Genomic DNA, 21,716 nt, shown 5'->3' on the forward strand with positions numbered 1-21,716 from the left:
TTCTAGGAATCAGAACGAAAAACAAATACCTTTTAGTTGGAACATGAGTCATCTATTTTTATTTTAGAATCCAACTTTTGCACCAGATTTCAAACACCCGACTCCCAAAGTTTCCCAACACATCGTCTTAGCTCTTACATTTCTTCCTAAGAATATAATACGAATCAATTGTTGCTATCAACTCGCAAGTCCTTCTGAAGAATCTAATGCGAATAAAACACGCAGTCAACTCGTAACTGGAGGAGAAATCTACCACGTATCGGCTAAAACTCAGATCTAGAACCCAAATCCTTGCAATCGGGGACAATAAGTCGATATACCATCGCTTTTATTCATGGTGAACATGTGTCACTTCGATGCTGCTGTCAAGATTGCGCCTAATTCTTCCCTTTTCCAATTCAAAAAATACCCCTTTTCTGAAGGAATCAAAATCTTTGTCGTCTAACTATGTTCATTTAAGGATGCTATGCAGATGCTGTAAGTTTAAATTGCACCCTTTTTCTTTTTTTATTTCCATCTCATGGATGATACTAAAATAAGAAGATATATTTGGTTTTTGTTGGGAAGGTATTTATTCCTATTGCATTGGGGGGTGGTTTACTTCGGTTGGCAGTTAAAGGATGTCAAATATTCTCGGGCCAAAAATTACGGGAATCTCTCGAGAGGAATCAAATCTTCATCTCGCCAATAGGAGAAGATAAAAAGAGAATATATCCTGATATATGCTCGAATTTCTTTGATCATTCTTTAGATAACCAAAGTCGACATGACAGTTGGATTTTGCTTGATGCACTATCGGAGCTTCAGTTGCATTTTTTGGTTCTGACTTCTAGACATTTATGTGCCACTTTACTTTAGAATCCACAATTTTAGAATGGAATAAGGGGATCTCTTAAGAAAATGGTGCCACGAATAAGGTGCCCATGGAGGTCAAATGGGTGGGGAAGGAGGCTAAAAGATAAAAGATCAGACGATCCAAGTTTGACTTATCATAACGGGGACAAAGGTTGTTTTCATAGTTTACTTAATGCATCTCTACACGATTTAAGTGTGTTGGATCCAATAAAGATTTGTCTTCAGGGTATTGTAGTTGGTAACAAGAGGAGGTTATATTATAAGAACCACTAATACACTCTCTCAGGAAGAGGGAGGATTTAGGATTCAAATCTTGCGGCGGGAAAACTCACCATATTTCTCCAAAATATGTTATAATAAATAATAGGATATTAAGTATATTGGCAGACAAAGTCTATTGATTTTGCCACAAAATCATGAATATGAAACGACAGTGATGGAGTAAATAATTCAACCCAACCAACAAAGCACGTCATGATATTATTGGGCAGATCCTAATACCACTCAGCAAGAGGTTTAACTTATTAAGTAGTTAAACTTTAATTCCACCATAGACTTGTTTACAAGATATGGTTCTCTTTTGAATTTTGTGTTCAACACGCAGTTGGTTTTTGAATAACTATCTGACGATCTTCTGTCCATTTCACACTCATGCAAAATAAGCTACTTTCCATATTCTATGGTCGATCAATCGTTGAGTGTATTACCTTTATATTGGTGAAGTGGAAAATATAATTAGTGAGCATATTTGAATGGAATTTGGTCATTGGTGACCTGACTACCAAAGAAACAAAACTTAGAATTTGTTACACCTGGCCTTTTGCAATAGATATATACAAGTTTCAGATTCCACCACCTAGGCAAGTTTTCTCACATCCAACCCCAACCTAAACAAAGCCAGGTGCTGGTGAACAGTAAGAGCCCTATTAATAAAGCAGGACAGTAATTTCCTTACCGAGACGTTAGCATATCCCCTATATAACTATTAAGCTCTATCCGAACCATGCACAATAACTTTATGAATTCTCATTTAGCATGTATTTCTTATTTTGAACTCAATATAATAAAATCATCCAACCAACTTTACCCTCACGGTTAGATCACACGCAATAATGTGTGGTTAAAAATATGACATGTCATGCAAGCACCATATATTTTATTTCACATAGATAAATGTAAGCATGGTTAAATTGAAATACTTGGTACGTGGTAAATCAAGCTGAGAATTCAAACTAATTATCACAAAAATGGTAGGCGCTTCACAATGAAAAAGTTGAACTTGATGTGTATTTTCCTACCTAAGATTTTCTGGTCTAGATAATATCGACTCAGGTTAACCCTCCCTTGCCAAATTGAACCTCTACACAAACCATTCATGTCAACTTGATGTATACACGTGCATACGCGTGATGAACATTGCCATGTTTTATGAAGCGTTTCATACATGCCAGAAGCCCAAAAGCAAGTAAGATGGGTAGCCATCAAAAGCAAGTAAGTGGCACCAAACGGGCTCATGTCATCTTCTGGACACGGACCTTCCAAATCATTCCAGACCCACGTCATGTTGGGTCTGATTCCAGTTTTGGGCAGGCCTTTCATATCCTTTTGTCTGATATCATGAAGAGCAACACCTAGCGGCTGCCATGTTGCCACCATCTCGTACATTCTTTTGACCTGACCTCTAAATTTATGATTATTCAGCTAAAAATGATTTTATTTTTTTTAATTTCATTTTCTGGATGGTGCCACTTGTTGTCAGTTAGTAGTTATACTGGAATAAAGCTCTATGCCACATCAATACTTGTAGCTTGTAGGAGACTTCCTTAGTTTGCCGTGTTTCATTCCCAGGCTACCACGTATGTTGCCGACATTATCTTGATTTTTAAAAAGCAAGTTGATCATAAAAGTTCTAACCCTATGCCCATAGGGAGTTTTCAATTACAAAACGTCATGCACCGCATGCGTCACAAACTTTCTATTCTATGGTTGGGAGCAAATGCGTTGCACGAGTCAACACATTCATGGAAAAAAACTTATTATATCTCTCCAAAAGAATATTTGGGTAAAATGCATAGCTTCACATGTGATAGTATTTTTCTTGCTAAGAAATATCGTGGCATTTAAATTCTCATCCCATCTTAGGTCCTTTCTAATTTTTGGTTTGGTATATGTTAGCATAATTTTAGAAATTTAACAATCTGTATCAGCCTATAATATTTTTTTTCATTAGTACAATTCTGTATCAATTTACAATATATATATATATATATATATAATTTTAAAATATATCATGTATGATGTAACAATAGGACCGGTCCTGATGCAGGTTGAACTGGACGACTGCCCCAGACCCCAGGCCCAGCCCCATGTGAGACTCTCGCCTTCCATTAACAGAAAAAAAAAAAAAAAAGCTGATGGTTTTTTATTTCATTACTACGGAAGTGCCAGATGTTTTCTTCGTTGATAGGAAAAACATATCTTACCTCTCGACATAGGCCATCTGGCAGAACTTCCTTGGCTCCCTCATCAGTCAGAACTTCCTTGGCTCCCTCGTTAGCCTACGCCAACCGTTCAACTAGATTCTTAGATAGCACTATTCTAACTGCATTATCGTTGATATGTTTTACTCGTGGACTGTCAGCCTCGTAAAAGATCTTGATATACCGCTGCTCTTCTTCCATGGCATGAGCTTCCTTATCCTTTGCATCAATCATAGCATGCACCACCCAAACCCCCCTCTTGAGAGCCTGCCCGACAATCCCGAGACCATTATCATCCTCCACCTCCCACATCGTATCGAGTTGAAACGGTCACAGATCTCAGACTTATCCAAAGTCAACTCCTTCTTGAGTAATTTCTTCTGTCAGCTGGAAGAGGTTGAGATGGGCTGCTCCGACGTGCTAGTCAACAATTTTTACGAACTTGAGCCAGTCTTCGCCGACTACTATAAGCAGCTCATCGGAAGGAAGGCATGGCACGCCGATCTGGTATCGCTCTGCAATAAAAATTTTGATGAGAAATCCAGCAGGAGGGACACGGTTTGACCTTATTTTTAAAATATATTAATTTTTAATAGAGAAGATTTTTTTTTTTATTTGATCTGAGATCTAAAAAATGTCAACACTGACCCGTGTAATAACAATATAAAGTTGTTCTAATCCCCCCCACCTCTCTCTCTCTCTCGTTTTTTTTTTTCTTTTATTTTTTTCTCTACAAATATTTTAACAACACCGCTGCCTTGCTTTCTTCAGTGGGTTCTTAAACGGGGCCCCATGCGTTTCCAACGTGTTTCTCCTAATTCTGTTGTCATGTTGCTAGTGTTGGAAAATTTTTCCACCACCTTTTTCATGCTCTCACGTCACAAACCATTTGTATGCTAAAATCCTAAAGCGGCAAAGATTAAACAATTATGAAAAAATATTGAACACCAAAAAAAAGTTGTGTTGGTTGGCTTAGGGATTAATCATTACTTATTACCTTCCCCCTCTCCCCACTCTCAACCATCAAAATTGTAGGTCTCTTTTTTTTTTTTGGTAGTAAAACTTGTAGGTTTCTTCAGCTCCTTCCTACCACCTTCACCTCCACCTCCACCGCATTGCCTGGAATCTTCCCACCGCCACTAATTAATGTTCCACCTGCTTTGGGCTATTACAACATGATTATAATGTTTTTCTTCGTCTCTTCGCTGTCATATATTTCTTCCTATAGTTTTATAGAAATCATACAAGTCATACTAAAAAATCAATTTATATCAAACTTGACTAATAGACAAAATGGCATATTTGGGTTAGTGTGCCATTTAATTGATATTTTTTCTTCGTAATCCAATCTATATTATCTACATATTCATATAACTAGGATCCAAACAATAAGTCAATTGGAGTGCCTTAGTGGACCCATCGAAGTTGTAAACCTACAACTAATATGATAATAAACTGCAACACCAAATCTACATTACCATTATAATCAGTGATTTGGTCCTAGATGGAACGATGAAAAATGAATCATCCAACAAACTTGTTACCAGTCCCCCTCAAGTATCTCTTTACAAACTCAGTCCTCTCAGGGGCTAAACTGAAAATTGTACCCCAAAAAGTTCAAGATTTTATTGCCGTCTCGCTTTCTTGACGTCGCTACCCCGTCGTGGGCTCCAACCACGCGGCTCGACTTGATCAACCGCGCGCCGGTCAAGACACGATCCCATAATACATCTCCAACACCAAACAGTACAAACTAGTATCCATTTTCTGCCACGTATGAATAAACGAGGGGGCCCCACACAAGAACCTTTCCTCCTTGCCGTCATTCATCGTCCGAGTATCAAGTTTTATATGTATTTGTAGAATCACCAAAATAAAATATCCGATAGAAATAAAATATTCAAAAAGTGACTGGTCATATATTTTATTTTAAACGTCAATTCCATCTTACCATTTTTAAAACATCGAATTACAATTAATTACTTAATTAAGTCTTTTATATTTATGTCTCCTAGAAGATGGTGCTGGAGCAGCTTGAAACTGAGAGGTGGACGGACACCCCTCGACGGCCCCGCCTTTCTTGACCGTCGCGTTCTTCCTCCCATCCTTACAGCCCTAACCTTAACCCTAACTATAACAAAAGGTAGATTTGGTTCTTGTTTCCCCTCTGGATCGGCCACAGGAGAATGGCGATGGCCTCCCAGGACGCGATCAAGCAGCTAGCCGCCCTTATGGGCCAACGTATGCCCTCTCTCCTCCCATTCTCGCTGTTCTTTGGGTTTGTTTCTGCTCTTTCTGAGTCTGACTCGGTTTCTATTCTTCTTGGCAACGTTGATCCTTTCTTCGTTGAATTCTTGCAGTGGATGAACCGCTGAAGAGCACATTTCAGGTGAGGACCTCTGTGGATCTGTAGATCCGGGATTTGCTTGCGCTTTTTTCGTATATGTGATGGATCTGGCCTTTCTTCTATCAAAATACGTGTTGAAGTTTGGATTTTGATCAGGTTTTTGGGTTGAAGTAATCGTAAAAGCTGTAATCGGGTCCTGACTCTTGCTAGAATATTTTGAGTTTTAGTTGTTAGTACTGCTTGGGAGCAATGCTTGTTTCCTGATCTAATTAGTAGATAGGACAGTAAATTGACTTGGTTGACTGCAGTCCTTCATATAGTGTTTTAGTTTGAATTGGATTTTTATGAGTTCCCAGTTTGTGATTTCTGCAAAGATTAGGATCATGCATGATCTGATGCACAATTGGGTGGTGCCATGGTGTGAATTAGGGTTTGCTGGCATGAAATATTGCAGCTGTTGCCAATTGTCATGGTTTTCAAGGGAAAAAAGTTGTATTCTGGTGAGATATCCAACAGAAAGCGTTCCAGAGTTCTGGAATCAGAATGGGGAATGATGGGCTTCTGGTTTCAACAGAGACAAGAGCTTCTAATATGTCTTTAAGTCAATTTGGCATCTGGATATGCTGGCAGTGTTGGCTGTCAGACTGGTTTTGCGACATACAAACCTTTGGAGTTCAGTGGCTTTTGTCATTCTGCTGGATTTCTGCATCATATTTTTGTGACAAACTGTGGTTTGATATAGTTTCCTTGTCATACGCTCCATGCTATTATAAAATTATACTCGACGATTTTGGAAAATGCTGCTTCTTAGTCCTTATATTATTTTAGATCAGAATTAAATGATCCACAGTTATGGTATACTGTTTGCCCTCCAATATATCATGGCCAATTTTTGGATTGCCCTTTGGTCAAGATTAATCTTACAAATTTGTATCAATAAGGAGTGATTATGGATCAAGTTTTTTAAAACCTGAGGTCTTGGTCATCGAGGTGGATGATTGAGACTGGGATGAACTAAGATTTTGGTTTATCTAGGCTGGAATGGAAAATGGAAAAAGGGAACGATCGGAGACCTTTGGAGTTCTCAGCCAATATTGGTAATTCCGAGATTAACAACTATTTTGAAATCTATTAATTGAAAACTTATTTAAGGAAGTGAAAAGTTGTTTGAAATATATTGGCTGATATGTTTATACCACATCAACCATTGTCTCAGAATTTAATATTGGCTGAGGCTATAGGGGTCAAGATTTTCTTTATATTGTCTCGGGGAGTTCTCCAATATGGATTCAAACCCGGATTGTGATCACCATGGAGACATTGTTCTGGATTTGTCTAAGCTTTTCAATATACTAGGTCGTATTGTTAATCATTTTTAAGATAATGAGCATGCAGAGCATTGGATTTCCTTTTTGGTAGTTTTTCCTTTTGTATCATTTTGTAGGGTCACTGGCAGGTAACTTTATTGCTGCAAGTTTGGAAGCATCCACTAACACCTGCTTTTGTCATGTTTTGCTAACTTCATTATAACTTTAATTCTATAGCAATGTTAAAATTAAACAGGGTGGGCCTTGACGCAATAGTAAGGTTGTTCCATTGTGATCTGAGTGTCATAGTTTTGAAATATGGAAACAGCCTATCCACACAAAAGGATAAGACTGCATACATCTGACCCTCCTCAAACCTGTAGTGGCAGAGCCTCATGCACGGGGCTGACCTTTTTCTAATGGTGTTAAAAAGAAAAAAAAAGGCATATTAGTTTGTAAGCACAAATTTTGCGCTGCTGAGAAATTTGAACGCATATGAACATCTATGTGAGTTCATAAGCTAACGGTATATCTTGAAGTTTGTCAAATTTATTCAAGAAAATATCGCATGGCTCCTCAGCTTCTTCATGCAAAAGAAGGAGAAAATGATGTCATAAAACTTGGAATGATTTCTTAAACAATACTTTCATTGTATTCCATGTAATTGGAAAGCACATGGATGTTCTACTGCCATGTGTATGTCTAGATGTTGGTTTACTAGGAAACTGGTCTTAATGTAAATAGTAATTTATGCTAACAAAATTTACATGAGATATTGAGTGTTATTGAAATATATGCTAGATGCCCTAAAGCTGAAAGAGATTGAGGTTTATTAGCGCACAAATAGCATTGGAAAAAGAAGCATCACTAATGATGAAGATTGACAGTTGTCAATGTAAATGATTTATATCTAGATTCCCTGATAATATTATCTGATCACTTATATAGACATCTAACATGGGCTTTGGAAAAGTCAGCATATGCCAAACTATTTGTTAAGGAGAATTTGAATATTTTTGTTTATTATGTTATCAAGAAGGGAAATTGAGCTTTGTATTATGCCTTGTGGGTGCATGAATTTGTCACTTTTGGAATTCAGGAATGATCTGACAGTTTTTAATGGTCCACTGTTACTGGCCTATGGAATGAGATGGATGGGAGAAAAAGGCAATGGGAGGTTTGCTTTTGTTTAAGGATGGCAAGTGTTTAGTACAGTCTTGTGCAACTTGGTTCAGTTGGGTCTTCTGGCATCATCTTTATATGTATGTCAAAGTCTAGAGGCGTAACTTCTCATTATACTGCTATCTTCTCATGGGTGGTGGTCATGGACAAGGTGTTTATAAGTAGCCACAGACGAAGTCAGTTGATTTGTCATGTTACTTAATTGTATTTCGACTTTATTATGGGGCTGTTCCTCCAATTGTTCAATATGGGTGTTGTCTGTCCTTGAGACTCTGGATCGGTTGGGTATTGTTCTTGGACTACAAGCGAATGTATGGTTCTGCTATTGATTTGGTCATACAAGAGTCTGTAGCATAATGACTTGCATCTCTTACTGATTAAGGAACAAAGAAAGGTTGTGCTAGTTGGTTATATGAAGGCATGGCTCCTTACATTGGCTTCATTTGCAGAATGTGCACCAGGGATATCCAAATGAAACTTTGGTGCGCTTTCTCAAGGCAAGAGAGTGGAATGTCAGTAAAGCACATAAAATGGTGAGACTGCATTTCAGCTACCTTTATCTAAGTTCTAGTTTTAGCACGTAAGTAGATATATATCATTTATTTCTTTGATTTAAGATGCTTATCCCTGTTGCAGATGGTGGATTCTTTGAACTGGAGAATTCAAAATGGGATTGACAACATTTTGTCTGTGAGTATTTCCCCCTTAATGTAAAATCCTTTGTGGTTGAAATTTTAATATTTTTGTATGAGTCATCTTCTTGACATATTTAAGCCTGATATCTATAAAATATCGATTAAGAGAAGTTTTTAAGGAGAGCTCTTATCCCTCTGAGTTTGCAAATTTAGCAGTTGTAATATCTAATTTCAGATAAGCTTCTTTGCCTGTCAATTCTATAATTGAAATGGACCAATAACTGCATGCTAGCACTGGTTTCCATAGATTCCAGAATTGAAGTTCACATTACTCGCCCTTGTTATATTCTATAGCTGAAAAGTTTATCCAATGGCTCTCAGTTAAAATGAGGCTAATTGTCCTTCCAAGGGTATTTAATTGTCAAATTTGAGAATCAGACCTCTAATATGACGGTCTTAATGCAGAAACCCATAATTCCAGCAGACCTATATAGAGCAATACGCGATTCACAGCTTCTAGGATTGTCTGGATATTCCAAGGAGGTACAACTATCCATCTTGTATTTATAACAGTAATCTTGTTCCTTGTTCTGTTATTACGTTTAAATATCATTTTTTTGATACTTGGATAGCCTTATATCTGCATATTGTATCGTGATTCACAATGAACTTTCTAGCACGATATGCCTATGCTGGTTATTGAGATCAGGGATTTCTTTTCAATTATTTATTTATTTCCTTTTTTTCCTCTTTTTTTTTCCCCGGGGTTGGGGTGGGTGGTTGCATTGTATTTTGGTACATATGTTCTCTCTTTGATCAGAATGATTCATTCTAGATTGGAACACATACACTATATTATGCTATACTATAGAATAGGACTAAGGCACCCTCTTTCATCAAAATACAATCCAAACGAGGACAAACGATTCCTGTTTTAGACTTTAGTTCATGTGCTTCTGTCCTCTTTATGTTGTACATGTGAAACATCAGTAAAATTATAGTTGTTGTTAAAGATAGAGAGAGATGGTGATGGTTGTTCTTGCTTCTTGCATTCTCTCTCTCTCTCTCTCTCTCTCTCGTCTTTTATGGGGAAGCCTAAAGACTTTTCAGTTGCTACTTACAGAGGCTGTATATTGCCCTTTATTTCCTTACCTAAATTACCAGCTTGATTCTGTTTGTTTTAAAAAAAAGTGAAAAAACAATTGTTTATGTTTTTGATAAGGTAGTACTTCTTAATTTTTGACATTTCTAGAATGAAGAGAGGGAACTAGTAACTTAGGGTTAGATCTAAGAGTCCAGGGTATGGCTTATTGTGAGAGATCAAAAGGGTAGCACAAATAGCAACACTGAACAAGCATTGTTTTGGGGGTAGGGTTTGGAAGGGGAGAGATTTGTTTATGATATGTCAAGGGGAGAGGTTATATGCATAGGATTGGAACTTTGTTGCCAGAATAGGTGCAAGAGTAGATTTGGGTGTGGTTATAGAACAGTTGGTCTCTTAAAAATTTGAATAGGTTTAGGAAGTGGTTTTCTGCAGAGATTTTGAAGCAGGTGGAAGATTCTTGCTACTGAACATAGAAACACATATGCATATATATGCCAGGATGGAAATGCCTTAGGATAGACAAACCCTACATGAATTTATTCAAATTGGTTAGTCTTGTGTCATTTTTTTTTTGTGCGTGTTAAAATGTGTTGGGTCAAGGTTAATTGAGTGTATGAAGGCTGTATGCATGTAAAGGGTGCTACCAGATCCCTGGTTTATTGACATCATGATTTTGTCTCGCTAATTAGCTTTTCCATGTTTATTGGATTGGAAAGTGAGACAAGTTCAAGGCACATTTTTAGCCTGGCTAATAAGTGAGCCAATCTTGAACAGTAGCCAGGTCATGAAAGCAAGTTTTAGTTTATACTAAATTTTGGCATGACTTGAGGGCTTGCTCATCTGAGTGACTCAAGAGCCAATTTTGACAAGTAGCGGAGCTCAACTCAAGTTAAGACTATTGATATAAAAAAGCTTAAGGATCGGTTTGGCTCGACTCAATGGCAGACATGTGCATGCTGCGTGTGTTTAAATATATTGATTTTTCATGAATGTTCTTTAAATAAAGATATAGGCACTCATTTTTTAATAAAAAATTGTGGACATTCAAAATGTACTATTTAAACTACCATGTTGCTTGCAGCTTTATTATTGTTAATACTCTTTACCTGTATTTCTAGCATCTACTTTTTATAACACTTCATTATTAGATTTTATTAATCAGAAGCTGATGCTTTATAATTTTCTTTTTGTCATATAGGGCTATTTTTAGCTTCATATATGACTTTTTGTTGTGTTGTCTTTGAATTAAATTGACCTGAAAGATTTTAAAGTGTTTTAATTTTAAATAAATATATTTCTTAAAAATATCTTATATATATAAATGATAAAATTTATCTATCTCTTCCATAACAGCATATTTATCTGTGGTTTTTCTTGTTTATTTTGTTTTTCCTATTAAAGTTTAGGATTATATAGTGTTCTTTACCTGATCGAGCATTTTCCCCCTCTTTGGTATATTATATTAAGTTGGCTTTTTGTAGAGATTGTAATGCAAAGCCCAATTGGGAATGACCTGCATTGCTTGAGTGGACCCTAGGGATTAGATAGCGTAGGGTTTAAAATCAGCTTTATCGCTTGCTGTTCAAGTCCTAAGAACAGGACAGCCAGTAATAAAATTGAAGTTAGGGCACCGGTACATCAAAATAAAGATTGTTATTTAGGGCTTTGAAGCGAGGGAAGATGGTAGAAAGAGGTTCCTAACATATTTAAGCCTTGATTGAAAACTCGGTTGTAGTGCTACAATCAGGTTTCAGCAAATAATAATTGCAGGGATAAACAGAACATAACAAACTGAATTTACCAATCAGTAATACAGAAATCCATTATAGAATTTTGTGGGAAAAGATTGATATATTTCAACCTAGAAGATTATAAAGCAAAGACAAAGTTTACTGACTCAAATCTGATGACCAATTAAGTAGCATAAGCATTAGTTTGTAAATAGAATAAGATGAATAGAGATAAGAACAGAATTAATGGAGGGAATAGAAGTAACAGAGAGAAAGAAATAATATAGAAAAGAAAGGGGAAAGAAGGGTATGTGAACGAGGTTCCAAAGCAACTTGTTTTTTTTCATTCATAAAAAAGTTCTGCATATAATGCTTTTTTGGATGACTCTGTGGACCCTTTATAATCTCAACCATTTGCATTGTCTTGCACTCATACAAATTATAGAAAGAAATCCCCTTAAAATCCAATTAACTGCCACCCATTTGTCTCTTGGTAGGATTCATAAAAGATCATGATTGCTGGAGCGCAAACTGTTCACACTGCAGTAGCGCAAATTGTAACTCCTAGGTACTTTCCAATCTAAAACACATCAATTATTGGAATAAAATACATAAATTAGACCTAAACAATTTCTTAACCAAATAAAATAGAAAAGTTTGGAATGTTGGATTTTTTTTTAATGCTCCTGTATCATTTGCTTTCACTGTGTGGATCTCACCTCCCCATAACTTTTCCAGAAGCTTGATCCTCCATTGAGTCTTCAATGATGGAGGCCCACATAAAGTTCTCATGCAATCAGATTGTTTGTTAGTTGTTTTGATGTTGTTTTATAGGCAACAAGATGTGGATCATCCGTTTGATGGCGATCTTCGAGGAATCCAACAAATCAATAGGGAATGGATCTTCATATGGCTTGATGTTGATTGCTGACTTAGATTAGTAACTTGATCTTGCTGTATATGCTCTTCACTTGCATCTTCATTATTTTGATCTTTGGCCCTTGAGAAGTCTAATAGATCATCAACTAATGGATTCTCAGTTAACATTATCTTTGATGATGGCCTTGTTGCATGACAGATCCTTGACCATTGGCTCTTCACATGATAAATCTTCAGTTGCAGGCTCTTCAAGCATCAGTTCTTTGGTTTCTGCACCTTTAAGATCTTTGATCTGTAGTTCAACCTCAGGGAGCTTTTAGCTGCTTTAGTTGCTTGCAATATTTCCTGCATAGACATCATATCATTGTTGACAAATGCCAATTTGTTGTCCATCTGGCAAATGAACTTCTCATGTTGACATTCTCATGGAGATCATCAAGTCTGAAACTCAGATCCCCATATGATCACATGATTAAAGGGAAAGAAATAATAAGAACTGAAAGAGATTCAGAAAAGAATGGAAGAATAAAGCAGGACTCTTTAGCTCTGATAGCAAATTACTGGACCAAATTGGGATGGCCTGCATTGCATGAGAGGACCCTAGGGTATAGAGAGCTTGGGGTTTAAAATCAGCTTTATCACTTGCAGTTCTAGTCCTGAGAACAGGATAGCAAGTAATAAAATTGAATTTAGGCAACAGTAGATTAAACATGAAGTTATTACTTAGGATTTTGAAGTGAGAGAAGATGGTTGATAGAGGTCTCTAAGATATTTAAGGCTTGACTGAAAACTCAGTTGTAGAGTTACAATCAGATTTCAGCAATAATGATTATAGAAATAAACAGAACGTAAGAAACTATTTTTATCATAATAGCGAAATTTTAGCGAAATTTGTAGTGGAATTTAGGAGGAAAAGATTGATATATTTAAACCCGGGAGATCAAGCAGAGATAAAATTTACTGACTCAAATCTGATGACCAATTAAATAGTATCATCAGTAAATTGTGACTAGAATAAGGTAAACAAAGGCGAAGTGCAGATTTAATGGAGGGATAAAAGTAATAGAAGGAGAGAGAAGATATAGAAAGGAAAGGTGTGAGAAAGGTAGCCGAACCAGACTCCAAAGAAGTTTTTCAATTCATTCATAAGCAACTCTGTCTACAATGCTCTTTTTGTTGACTCTTTTTTGGACCTTTTATAATCTCAACTGATCTCATAGTCTGTCAGCCAGGACTTATAAATTACAGAAAGAAATCCCTCTAAAATCCAATTAACTTCCCACCTATTTGACTCCCATTACAATTCCTAAAAGATCATCATTGGTGTACTGCATACGGTTCATGCTAAGGCCTGAATAATAATTCCTACATACTTTCCTATCTAAAACACATCAATTATAGAGATAATATACATAAATCAGACCTAAACAATGTCTAAACCGAATAAAATAGAAAAGCTTGAACTTCTGGATTTTAGTGCTCCTGCATTAGATTGTGTTATATCCTTTTGGATTAAACAAGGTGGCACATGCCATGCTACATATAGACTGGTCAACTGGGACAGTTATGAGGCTTTGGTCTTTGACATCCATTAGTTGCTATACATAGCTTCAGAAGGTGTAAATTATGGACTAAACTAATTGTGCGGGATTGATATTTTCAGGTATTTTTAATCTGGAACTAGTTTATCGTCACCATTCAAAACTATTTTGGAAACTGGGTTCTTTATAAATTATGTTTTTATGCTTCATCTTTCCTGCTTACAATCTTGTTTATAAAAAATATTCATGCCAAATTGAAATTGGTCATTTTTCCTATAAGTAGATGACAAAAAATAATTAGATATGTTGGCTAAACTAGCTGCTAATGCCTATTCTGCTGGTATCATATCTATAAAGAAATATCATAGAATTAGAAAAGTAAAATATAGTTATAATAAAAGATCCTTGAAAACTTTTTATCATTGTGCTTATTTTTTGACAGGGGCTTCCAGTGTTTGCAATTGGTGTTGGACTCAGCACCTTTGATAAAGCATCTGTAAGCATTATATTATTTTTGGTTCTGTTGATCGCTAGTTTCCTGATGACTATGTAATACTAAGAGAACTGCAGTGATGACAGTGATATCTCAAGAATACTGTCTTTAATGTGTTGTAGTTTTGTCCTTGTCCTTGCGTTGTTGTTTTCATTGACACATCATGCATAGGTACCAACATGGTTGCTATATACCATTGCCATGTCCAGTAAAATTGGCGGGAATGTATTGCTTATTGTGTATTTATGTAAAATGATGGGCAGGTAGGATTTTCAGGTTTATTTATCTTGAGCTGTATTTTTCTGTGGCACCTCATATTGTTGCTGGTATCATTTCGTTTGCCATACCTAACTGATCACATCATCAAGACTTTTGACATAACTGAGGCCATAATATTTGCCTCTCATGTACTTCATAATGTTACTCATCACAGTGAATACCCTTGCTAGTTTCCATATCCAATGCTTATATGAGTTGTTTCTGTTTGGTTCTTGTGCTATACTTTGTCATTTTGTTATCCTTTGGAGATTTGTTCGCCTGTTGTTAACGAAAAGATGGAAACAACAACCGTAGAAAAAGGGTTTTATGCATGAAACGTTGCCTATTTAGCATTATATATAATTATATATTCTAATCTCAGAAATAAGTCAATATGATGGAGCAGAAAATCAGTAGCATAAGTAGGTGAAAATACGAAAGAAAATGTCATGTTTTAGATATTGAAGATAAATATGCCAATAAGAAATTTAGATTTATGGCACACATTCCTATGTTGATTGTAACATTCTGATCTCCATTCTTTAAACCTCTTATATATGCTCCTACATGGCAGTGTAAAGGAGTTTCACCATAAACAAAAACTTCCTTCATAATTTGTTTTATTATTTGTCAACAAAGGATTTGATTATATAGACATGATTGTCTTGGAGTTTCACCATAAACAAAAACTTCCTTCATAATTTGTTTTATTATTTGTCAACAAAGGATTTGATTATATAGACATGATTGTCTTAAAACATGTTGCTTGGTGCTATTATGGGTTTTGTGCTAGACACTGATTAGGAGGGGCAGGTTACCCACTACAATATGTAATATTTGGCAACTCATCAAAGTCTATTTCTGGGTATGGTATGTGCACTAATATGTGTGTCCTTTCAATCATTTCAATAGCCAAATTAATTTAGGTGTCAGATGGCTCACGAATTGCATATAACTGTTGAGTGCGATATCATAATTTCCACAAGAACCTCTATAGCTAATTACACCCAAAACTAACGTATTTTTTTCCCCTTTAAAGAATCATGCTGTATAGGGAAATATTTACTTATCAAGTCATAAAACCATCTAGACCTTAGTGGATGCATTTAAGCATGATGAACCTATGATGTTTCCATGCAATTGCTATGAACAGTTCCTTTCGACCAGTCAATTGCAAGAGGGTTTGCATAGTCACGGATGATAAATTTAACTTCATCATTAGCATTATACATAGATTTTGGAAACTTTGAAGAAAATTTTGAGAATTTGGGAGTTTGGTTGGAAAGTCCAGAAAAACATTGTTTTTTTCAAAAGGTATAAAAGGCTTTTTGTGGGTCTTTGAGAGATTATTTCAGGGTAAAGAGGAGAAAAGAGGCCTATTGTATAGAATGAGCCCACCGGATAGTGTATAGCACCATTTAATCTCAGGTTTGCTAGTTTTTTGCATAATTGTTATTTGGAATTTAGATAAGATATATCTGGTTGTAGTCTTTATATACTTTGCTAATTATGAGTTATGTTGGTACTAGGTACTTGATATAATGATCATTGTTATATCAACTTCACAGCAGTTCTATATTTACACGACTTATGTTATTGAACAATAAAATGTAATATAGTGTTTTGCACATTTTCATTGGGTTAAAAAGGAAAGATGAATGATAAGACTACTCATGCTGTAGGCCTGCCATCTGTCATGGTAACTTCCCCTGGTTGAAAGAAGTTTCTTTGTTTAGAAAGGGATCACATTAGATGTTTTATGCAAAAGGCAAGGAGAGGAGTTCTGATGGTTTTCCTTGTTGATCCAGCGCCTTTTTTTTTCTGGTGGATGGCTGGCACCAGCTACTCTTTCACTGCCATCAGCACCAACCTTCTGATGGGCAGTCTTGCTCTTATCTTGAGTATGAAGATCAGAGAAGTTAATCAATGAAATGAGTATCATTACTTTGATTGGTAAAATTAAAGATGTCTTGCTCTTGTCTTGAGTATGAAGATCAGAGAAGTTAATCAATGAAATGAGTATCATAACTTTGATTGGCAAAAAATTAAAGATTTCTTGCTCTGGTCTTGAGTATGAAGATCAGGGAAGTTAATCAATGAAATGAGTATCATAACTTCGATTGAAAAATTAAAGATGCTAAATTTATTGTATCATAACTGTTTTATTGCTATTTTTCATAAGCAAGTTAGGTGTAAGAATTGGCTCGAGATGAAGGCATCTGGAAGTGTATCCACTAAAACAGTCATGATTCTATTCAGGTACTGTAGGTTTGGATGTGTAGTGAAAACGAAGCAAAAGCAAGTGTGAAAATGTATCTGCTAAAGCAAGGTCCTATTTATCATCATGTTCCCATGATGCAAAAGAAGTTGGAGAACCTTAAATTCACTGCAATATTTGTGATTAAAACAAGTCATTCTCTTAAATGATCCAACAAATAAAAGTTTGATGAGATCACAGATTTACTGATTGAAGAGTTAGAATTCTATGGACAAACTAAATTATCAAAACCAATTAACTTAACTGGATTGGGTCCATTTCACAGAAATGCATGAGCATACAAGGAATTTATTAGTTACCATTTAACAGACATTCAATTTGAAGACACCAGACTGTAATTTGTTAAAATTTGCTGCTGCTACTATCTTTGCCTCTTGGAATTTTGTATTAGAAACCCAAAGAAAACACAAAGTTGGACCTGCAACCATCTCCTTAAGCATGCTGCAAGTCCATGTCATATTTCAACTGTCACATTTTCACTTTTTGGTCAGCAGAGGCATTGTGCTGGAGCAGCACCCCGATGGCTTCTGTGCATACAGCTACAAATTGGCCTTTGCAGGTCAAGTATCAACAGGATGAGCACACAAGAAGGCCAAGGTTATCGAACATGGAAGACAGAAAAGATAAAGAAGTGAAAGAGGCTTATATTCAACCCTTCCCAACTTCCCAATTAGTTAGAAACCTCCCCTAACTGGTGAAACTGGTTTCCACAACTGGTGGCAGGCCTACAGTGTGAGTAGACCATTGTGGCCTGCATATATGTGTAGGCCTCATACTTTTCTAATGGAAATGTGTGATTTTTCATATTTCCAGACTTGAAGAAATCATGAATCCACAGATTACGTTAGACAATTTGCTCATTTTTGTGATATATAATTCTGAGGCTTGTTCTATTTTTATCTTATATCTTTGTTTTCTATATTTTGGCTGAAATTGTGAAACTGAAGCCTCGAAACTGCCAAAATTGAAAGTTTTTAAGCTTGGTTGAAACCAAAACCAAATAACTGCATTCTTTTGAAATATGCACAGCATTTTTGACAAACCTTTATCTTATCATGTTCCTTTTGTCCAATTTTTTGTTACTCTATTTTGCATCATTTAGGTCCACTACTATGTGCAGTCACACATTCAAATTAACGAGTACCGGGATCGTGTGGTTCTGGTAAGCAGACATTTACATCTCTTCCATAGTTTAAGGGCTTGCAGCTTCTTTTTCTAATTTACTTGTTCCTCTTTTAGCCTGCTGCAACAAAGAAGTATGGGCGGCATATAGGCACATGCCTGAAAGTCTTGGATATGACTGGGCTAAAGCTTTCTGCATTAAGTTACATAAAGGTATGTCTTTTGCATTTTTAAAAGTTTTATGTATGAATGTATTCTCCAAAATAATGTTTGATTTGTGCTAATAGTAAATTTCCTTTCATATCTGTTACGAGGGTTTCAAGTTTTAGATGCTAGTGAAAGTATTATCCTTTACTTAGGAAGATGAACAGTTGTTGATTTCATGTGATGTTGGATTATACATTTATTATTGGTACTTTCATTTGGAAGGAAATGTTAACTAGTAAAGATTTGAAATTCAGATTATTTTGCAGAATTTTGTTGAATAGCAAACCTTCTTTATTCTACTCTGTCGAGACCCCAGCACATAATCAATTTCTTATCTAACATTTTCTCAGCATTTCATGAAAATTGTTCCTAGATTTGTTGCTGAGAAAGTTTTCTTTGTAGTTTTTCTTATCATTTATGTTTCATTACCGTTGGTGGATTTACATGCTGCATTCTATCCTAATTTTTTTTTATTTAGTTCGTAGCCACCAAGTTGCTTTCCAGTTAATAATCCTTTGTAAATCGTATTGTTCCTGCTTATACCGCCAAAAGTTATGCTGAAAGGTCCTTTCTTATTTTGGTAATGTATTGCAGCTATTAACCATCATATCTACTGTTGACGACCTAAACTATCCAGAGAAGACAGGAACTTACTATATAGTCAATGCTCCATATATATTTTCGGCATGTTGGAAGGTAACTTTCCATGCCTTTTCAATTGGAATTTCCACATGAAGTCTTCATGCTTCTCTAATTATGCTAATGTTGATGCTTTTATTTTTCTACGGATCATTAGTATATTCAATTGCTATCTTAAGCAATAGATCTTGTCTGATTTCTATTCCAACTTATGTTTCTCTTTTTGCTCATCGGCCAGGTTGTGAAGCCTCTTTTGCAAGAAAGGACAAGAAGGAAAGTGCGAGTACTGCAAGGTTGTGGCAGAGATGAGTTATTGAAGGTATGAATTTTAAATTATCTGATATTAACGATTGTAATACTTTTTAGAGTTTTTGAAACTATGCAATAAACAGAATATATGGCAAGCAAAATATTGATCTGCTGGAATCCAGCACATGATTGTTTGAAAACTAAACCCTGTTTAACTGCAGCTTTCCCAACATAAAATTTTCTGATTGCGATCTTGTTATATTTGATTGTCGACCAGTAAACTAAAAAAAAGAAAAAAATTTGTTTACATTATTGGCAATTTGTAGTAGCAGTCGACAACAATAACATCCTAGCATGTGTCAAGGATCTTGACGACTAATCACTAGATGACAATGGCATTCCAGTACTCATGGTGTATTTGTGTTAGCTGTCCTGCAAACTTTATGCTATGGCAGCCGCAGACAAAAAACTCACTCTCTTTGAACTCAATGGTAAGCCGTCTTTTGGAGGTTCTAAAGGGACAAACCTTGTGGATCTTGTACTTGCTTCTTGACCATATTATGCTGTGCAAGGAACAAGGGTTTATGTTGAGCTGTACTTTTATGCTGTGTAATGAACAAGGGTTTATCTTGAATCATACTTTCTGTTTCATGGTGAGAATCCAAACAGGTAGGTTCAAGCTGATCTTATATTTGGGTCAAGTTTACTAAACTTGTCTACTCATCGACTTCCTGAGTATCTGATTGACAACCTTTTGCATGTGTCTCATATTTGTGCTCATTTTACCGTATCATTATGTGGTATTCATTACATCGCAAGTACTCAAAACGTTCTTGGTACGCTGTAGGTAATGGACTATGCGTCCCTTCCACATTTCTGTAGAAGAGAAGGTTCTGGATCATCTCGTTATTCCCCTGGAGCTGATGACTGCTTCTCCTTAGATCATCCTTTTCACCAACAGCTCTACAGCTACATCAAGCAGCAAGCCTTACAACAGGAATTCGTTGCTCCCATCAAACAAGGGTCCTTCCATGTAGATGTGCCTGAACCAGAGCTCGAGGGAACAAAGATTGTTAATACTATAGAGTCTGAGCTCCATAAGATTGATGACCGAAACGGGCTTTCCCACTCGATGAACGACCTTAAAATTGACAGTGCATGAAAATGCATTAGCTAGGGATAATATTTGAGACTGCAGTTTGCCCTTGCTAATGCCCTAACGAGTTCGCATTGGATCATGCAGCAAATCAGTTTGTGCTCTGTTGTTCTTCGCTCCAGGCGCAGTTGATGTACCAGTGGGTGCGCTCTCTCAGTGCAGGCTCCAGAGGAGGGTGGAGACAGCAAGGCCTCTAATATTAAGCCAGGTAGGAGGAGAGAATTGGAAGTCATGGTGTAACTTATCTGAAAATGTATCGCAATTGTTCCGTAGGCTGAATACTTATTTCAACAAGTTAAATATTACCAGAAGCATGTAGTATGTTGCATGTTGAAGTATATATTGTATGTTGTATGACCTGCTCTAATTTTCAGGGCATAATAAAATGAATTTTTCTGATAACACATGAGAGACTTTCTTTTATTTATTTAATGGTTATAATTGCATTGTAAGAAAGGGTTACGATCTCTTGTAATATCTCTGTTCCATATCTTTTGGCAATGTCTATTCTCCATTATGGATGATGCGGCGACCATCCAGCACCGTACAGCTCTCTACATGTATATTAGAGGGAAACTTCTTTAAGATTATTGCCGACTTTGCCAGCCAAATATGAAAGCCATAATATTTGTTGGTGCAAAAATTCGCTTGCGCTGGAGAAGTTGGATTCAGGAAAGTCGCGGTCGCCGTCGGGACCTGCAAGGAAAGTCTAAATCGAAGGTGGGGTTGCTCCGGCAAGATCCTTCGACGCTCAAGTCAGTTCTCTGCCTCAATAAGAATGGAGCGCTCGAACGGAGAATTTTGCAGAGTTTTGAGATAAGAAATGAGCTTATAGAATAACGTATCTGGGTCCCTCTTTTTATAGGCAGGGGAGATAACGGATTGATGGCGGTATCTGTAACCGTCTGGCAGTGGGCTGCCCAGGATCAGGCGGAGTTTGCTGCGAAGAGTAGTGGAATGGACCCGTGGCTATCACTGGGGCGTGCCACGTGGAGTCTGCCGCGTGAAGTGGGGCGGCGTTTGTTGTCGTGACTTGCCAGCGGATGGGAGAATCGCGCGGTAATCGTTGCAGGAGGTGGAGCGGGATCGCGGCCGTTTATCGTGGCCTGTCAGGTAGTAATGGAGTCGCGTGGAATCCGTCGTAGGGAGTGGAGCAGTGCTGCGATCGTTACTGCGGCCTGTCAGGGAGTGGTGGAGCTGCGCGGAATACGCCGCAGGAAGTGTAGCAGAATCGTGACCGTGATTGTGACCTG

General features: G+C 36.7%; 1 protein-coding gene across 1 annotated transcript; it reads left to right on the top strand.

Moving 5' to 3' along the window:
- Positions 1-5,342: 5,342 nt before the first annotated feature.
- LOC105060526 (phosphatidylinositol/phosphatidylcholine transfer protein SFH9) lies at positions 5,343-20,867 on the top strand. Its single transcript, XM_010944283.4, has 11 exons — positions 5,343-5,576; positions 5,696-5,724; positions 8,621-8,704; positions 8,808-8,861; positions 9,272-9,349; positions 14,504-14,557; positions 18,193-18,252; positions 18,330-18,425; positions 19,014-19,115; positions 19,297-19,377; positions 20,155-20,867. Exons 1-11 carry the CDS (start codon positions 5,522-5,524, stop codon positions 20,467-20,469), a joined length of 1,008 nt encoding a protein of 335 aa, XP_010942585.1. The 5' UTR covers positions 5,343-5,521; the 3' UTR covers positions 20,470-20,867.
- Positions 20,868-21,716: the final 849 nt, after the last annotated feature.

The sequence above is a fragment of the Elaeis guineensis genome, chromosome 1 (assembly GCF_000442705.2).
Source record: "Elaeis guineensis isolate ETL-2024a chromosome 1, EG11, whole genome shotgun sequence".
Lineage (NCBI taxonomy): Eukaryota > Viridiplantae > Streptophyta > Magnoliopsida > Arecales > Arecaceae > Elaeis > Elaeis guineensis.

Coding starts and splice junctions, on each gene's coding strand:
- LOC105060526 (XM_010944283.4), top strand. CDS start 5,522: ATGGCGATGGCCTCCCAGGACGCGATCAAGCAGCTAGCCGCCCTTATG. Junction 5,725..8,620: donor CGCTGAAGAGCACATTTCAG/GTGAGGACCTCT, acceptor CTTCATTTGCAG/AATGTGCACCAGGGATATCC. Junction 18,426..19,013: donor CTGCATTAAGTTACATAAAG/GTATGTCTTTTG, acceptor AATGTATTGCAG/CTATTAACCATCATATCTAC.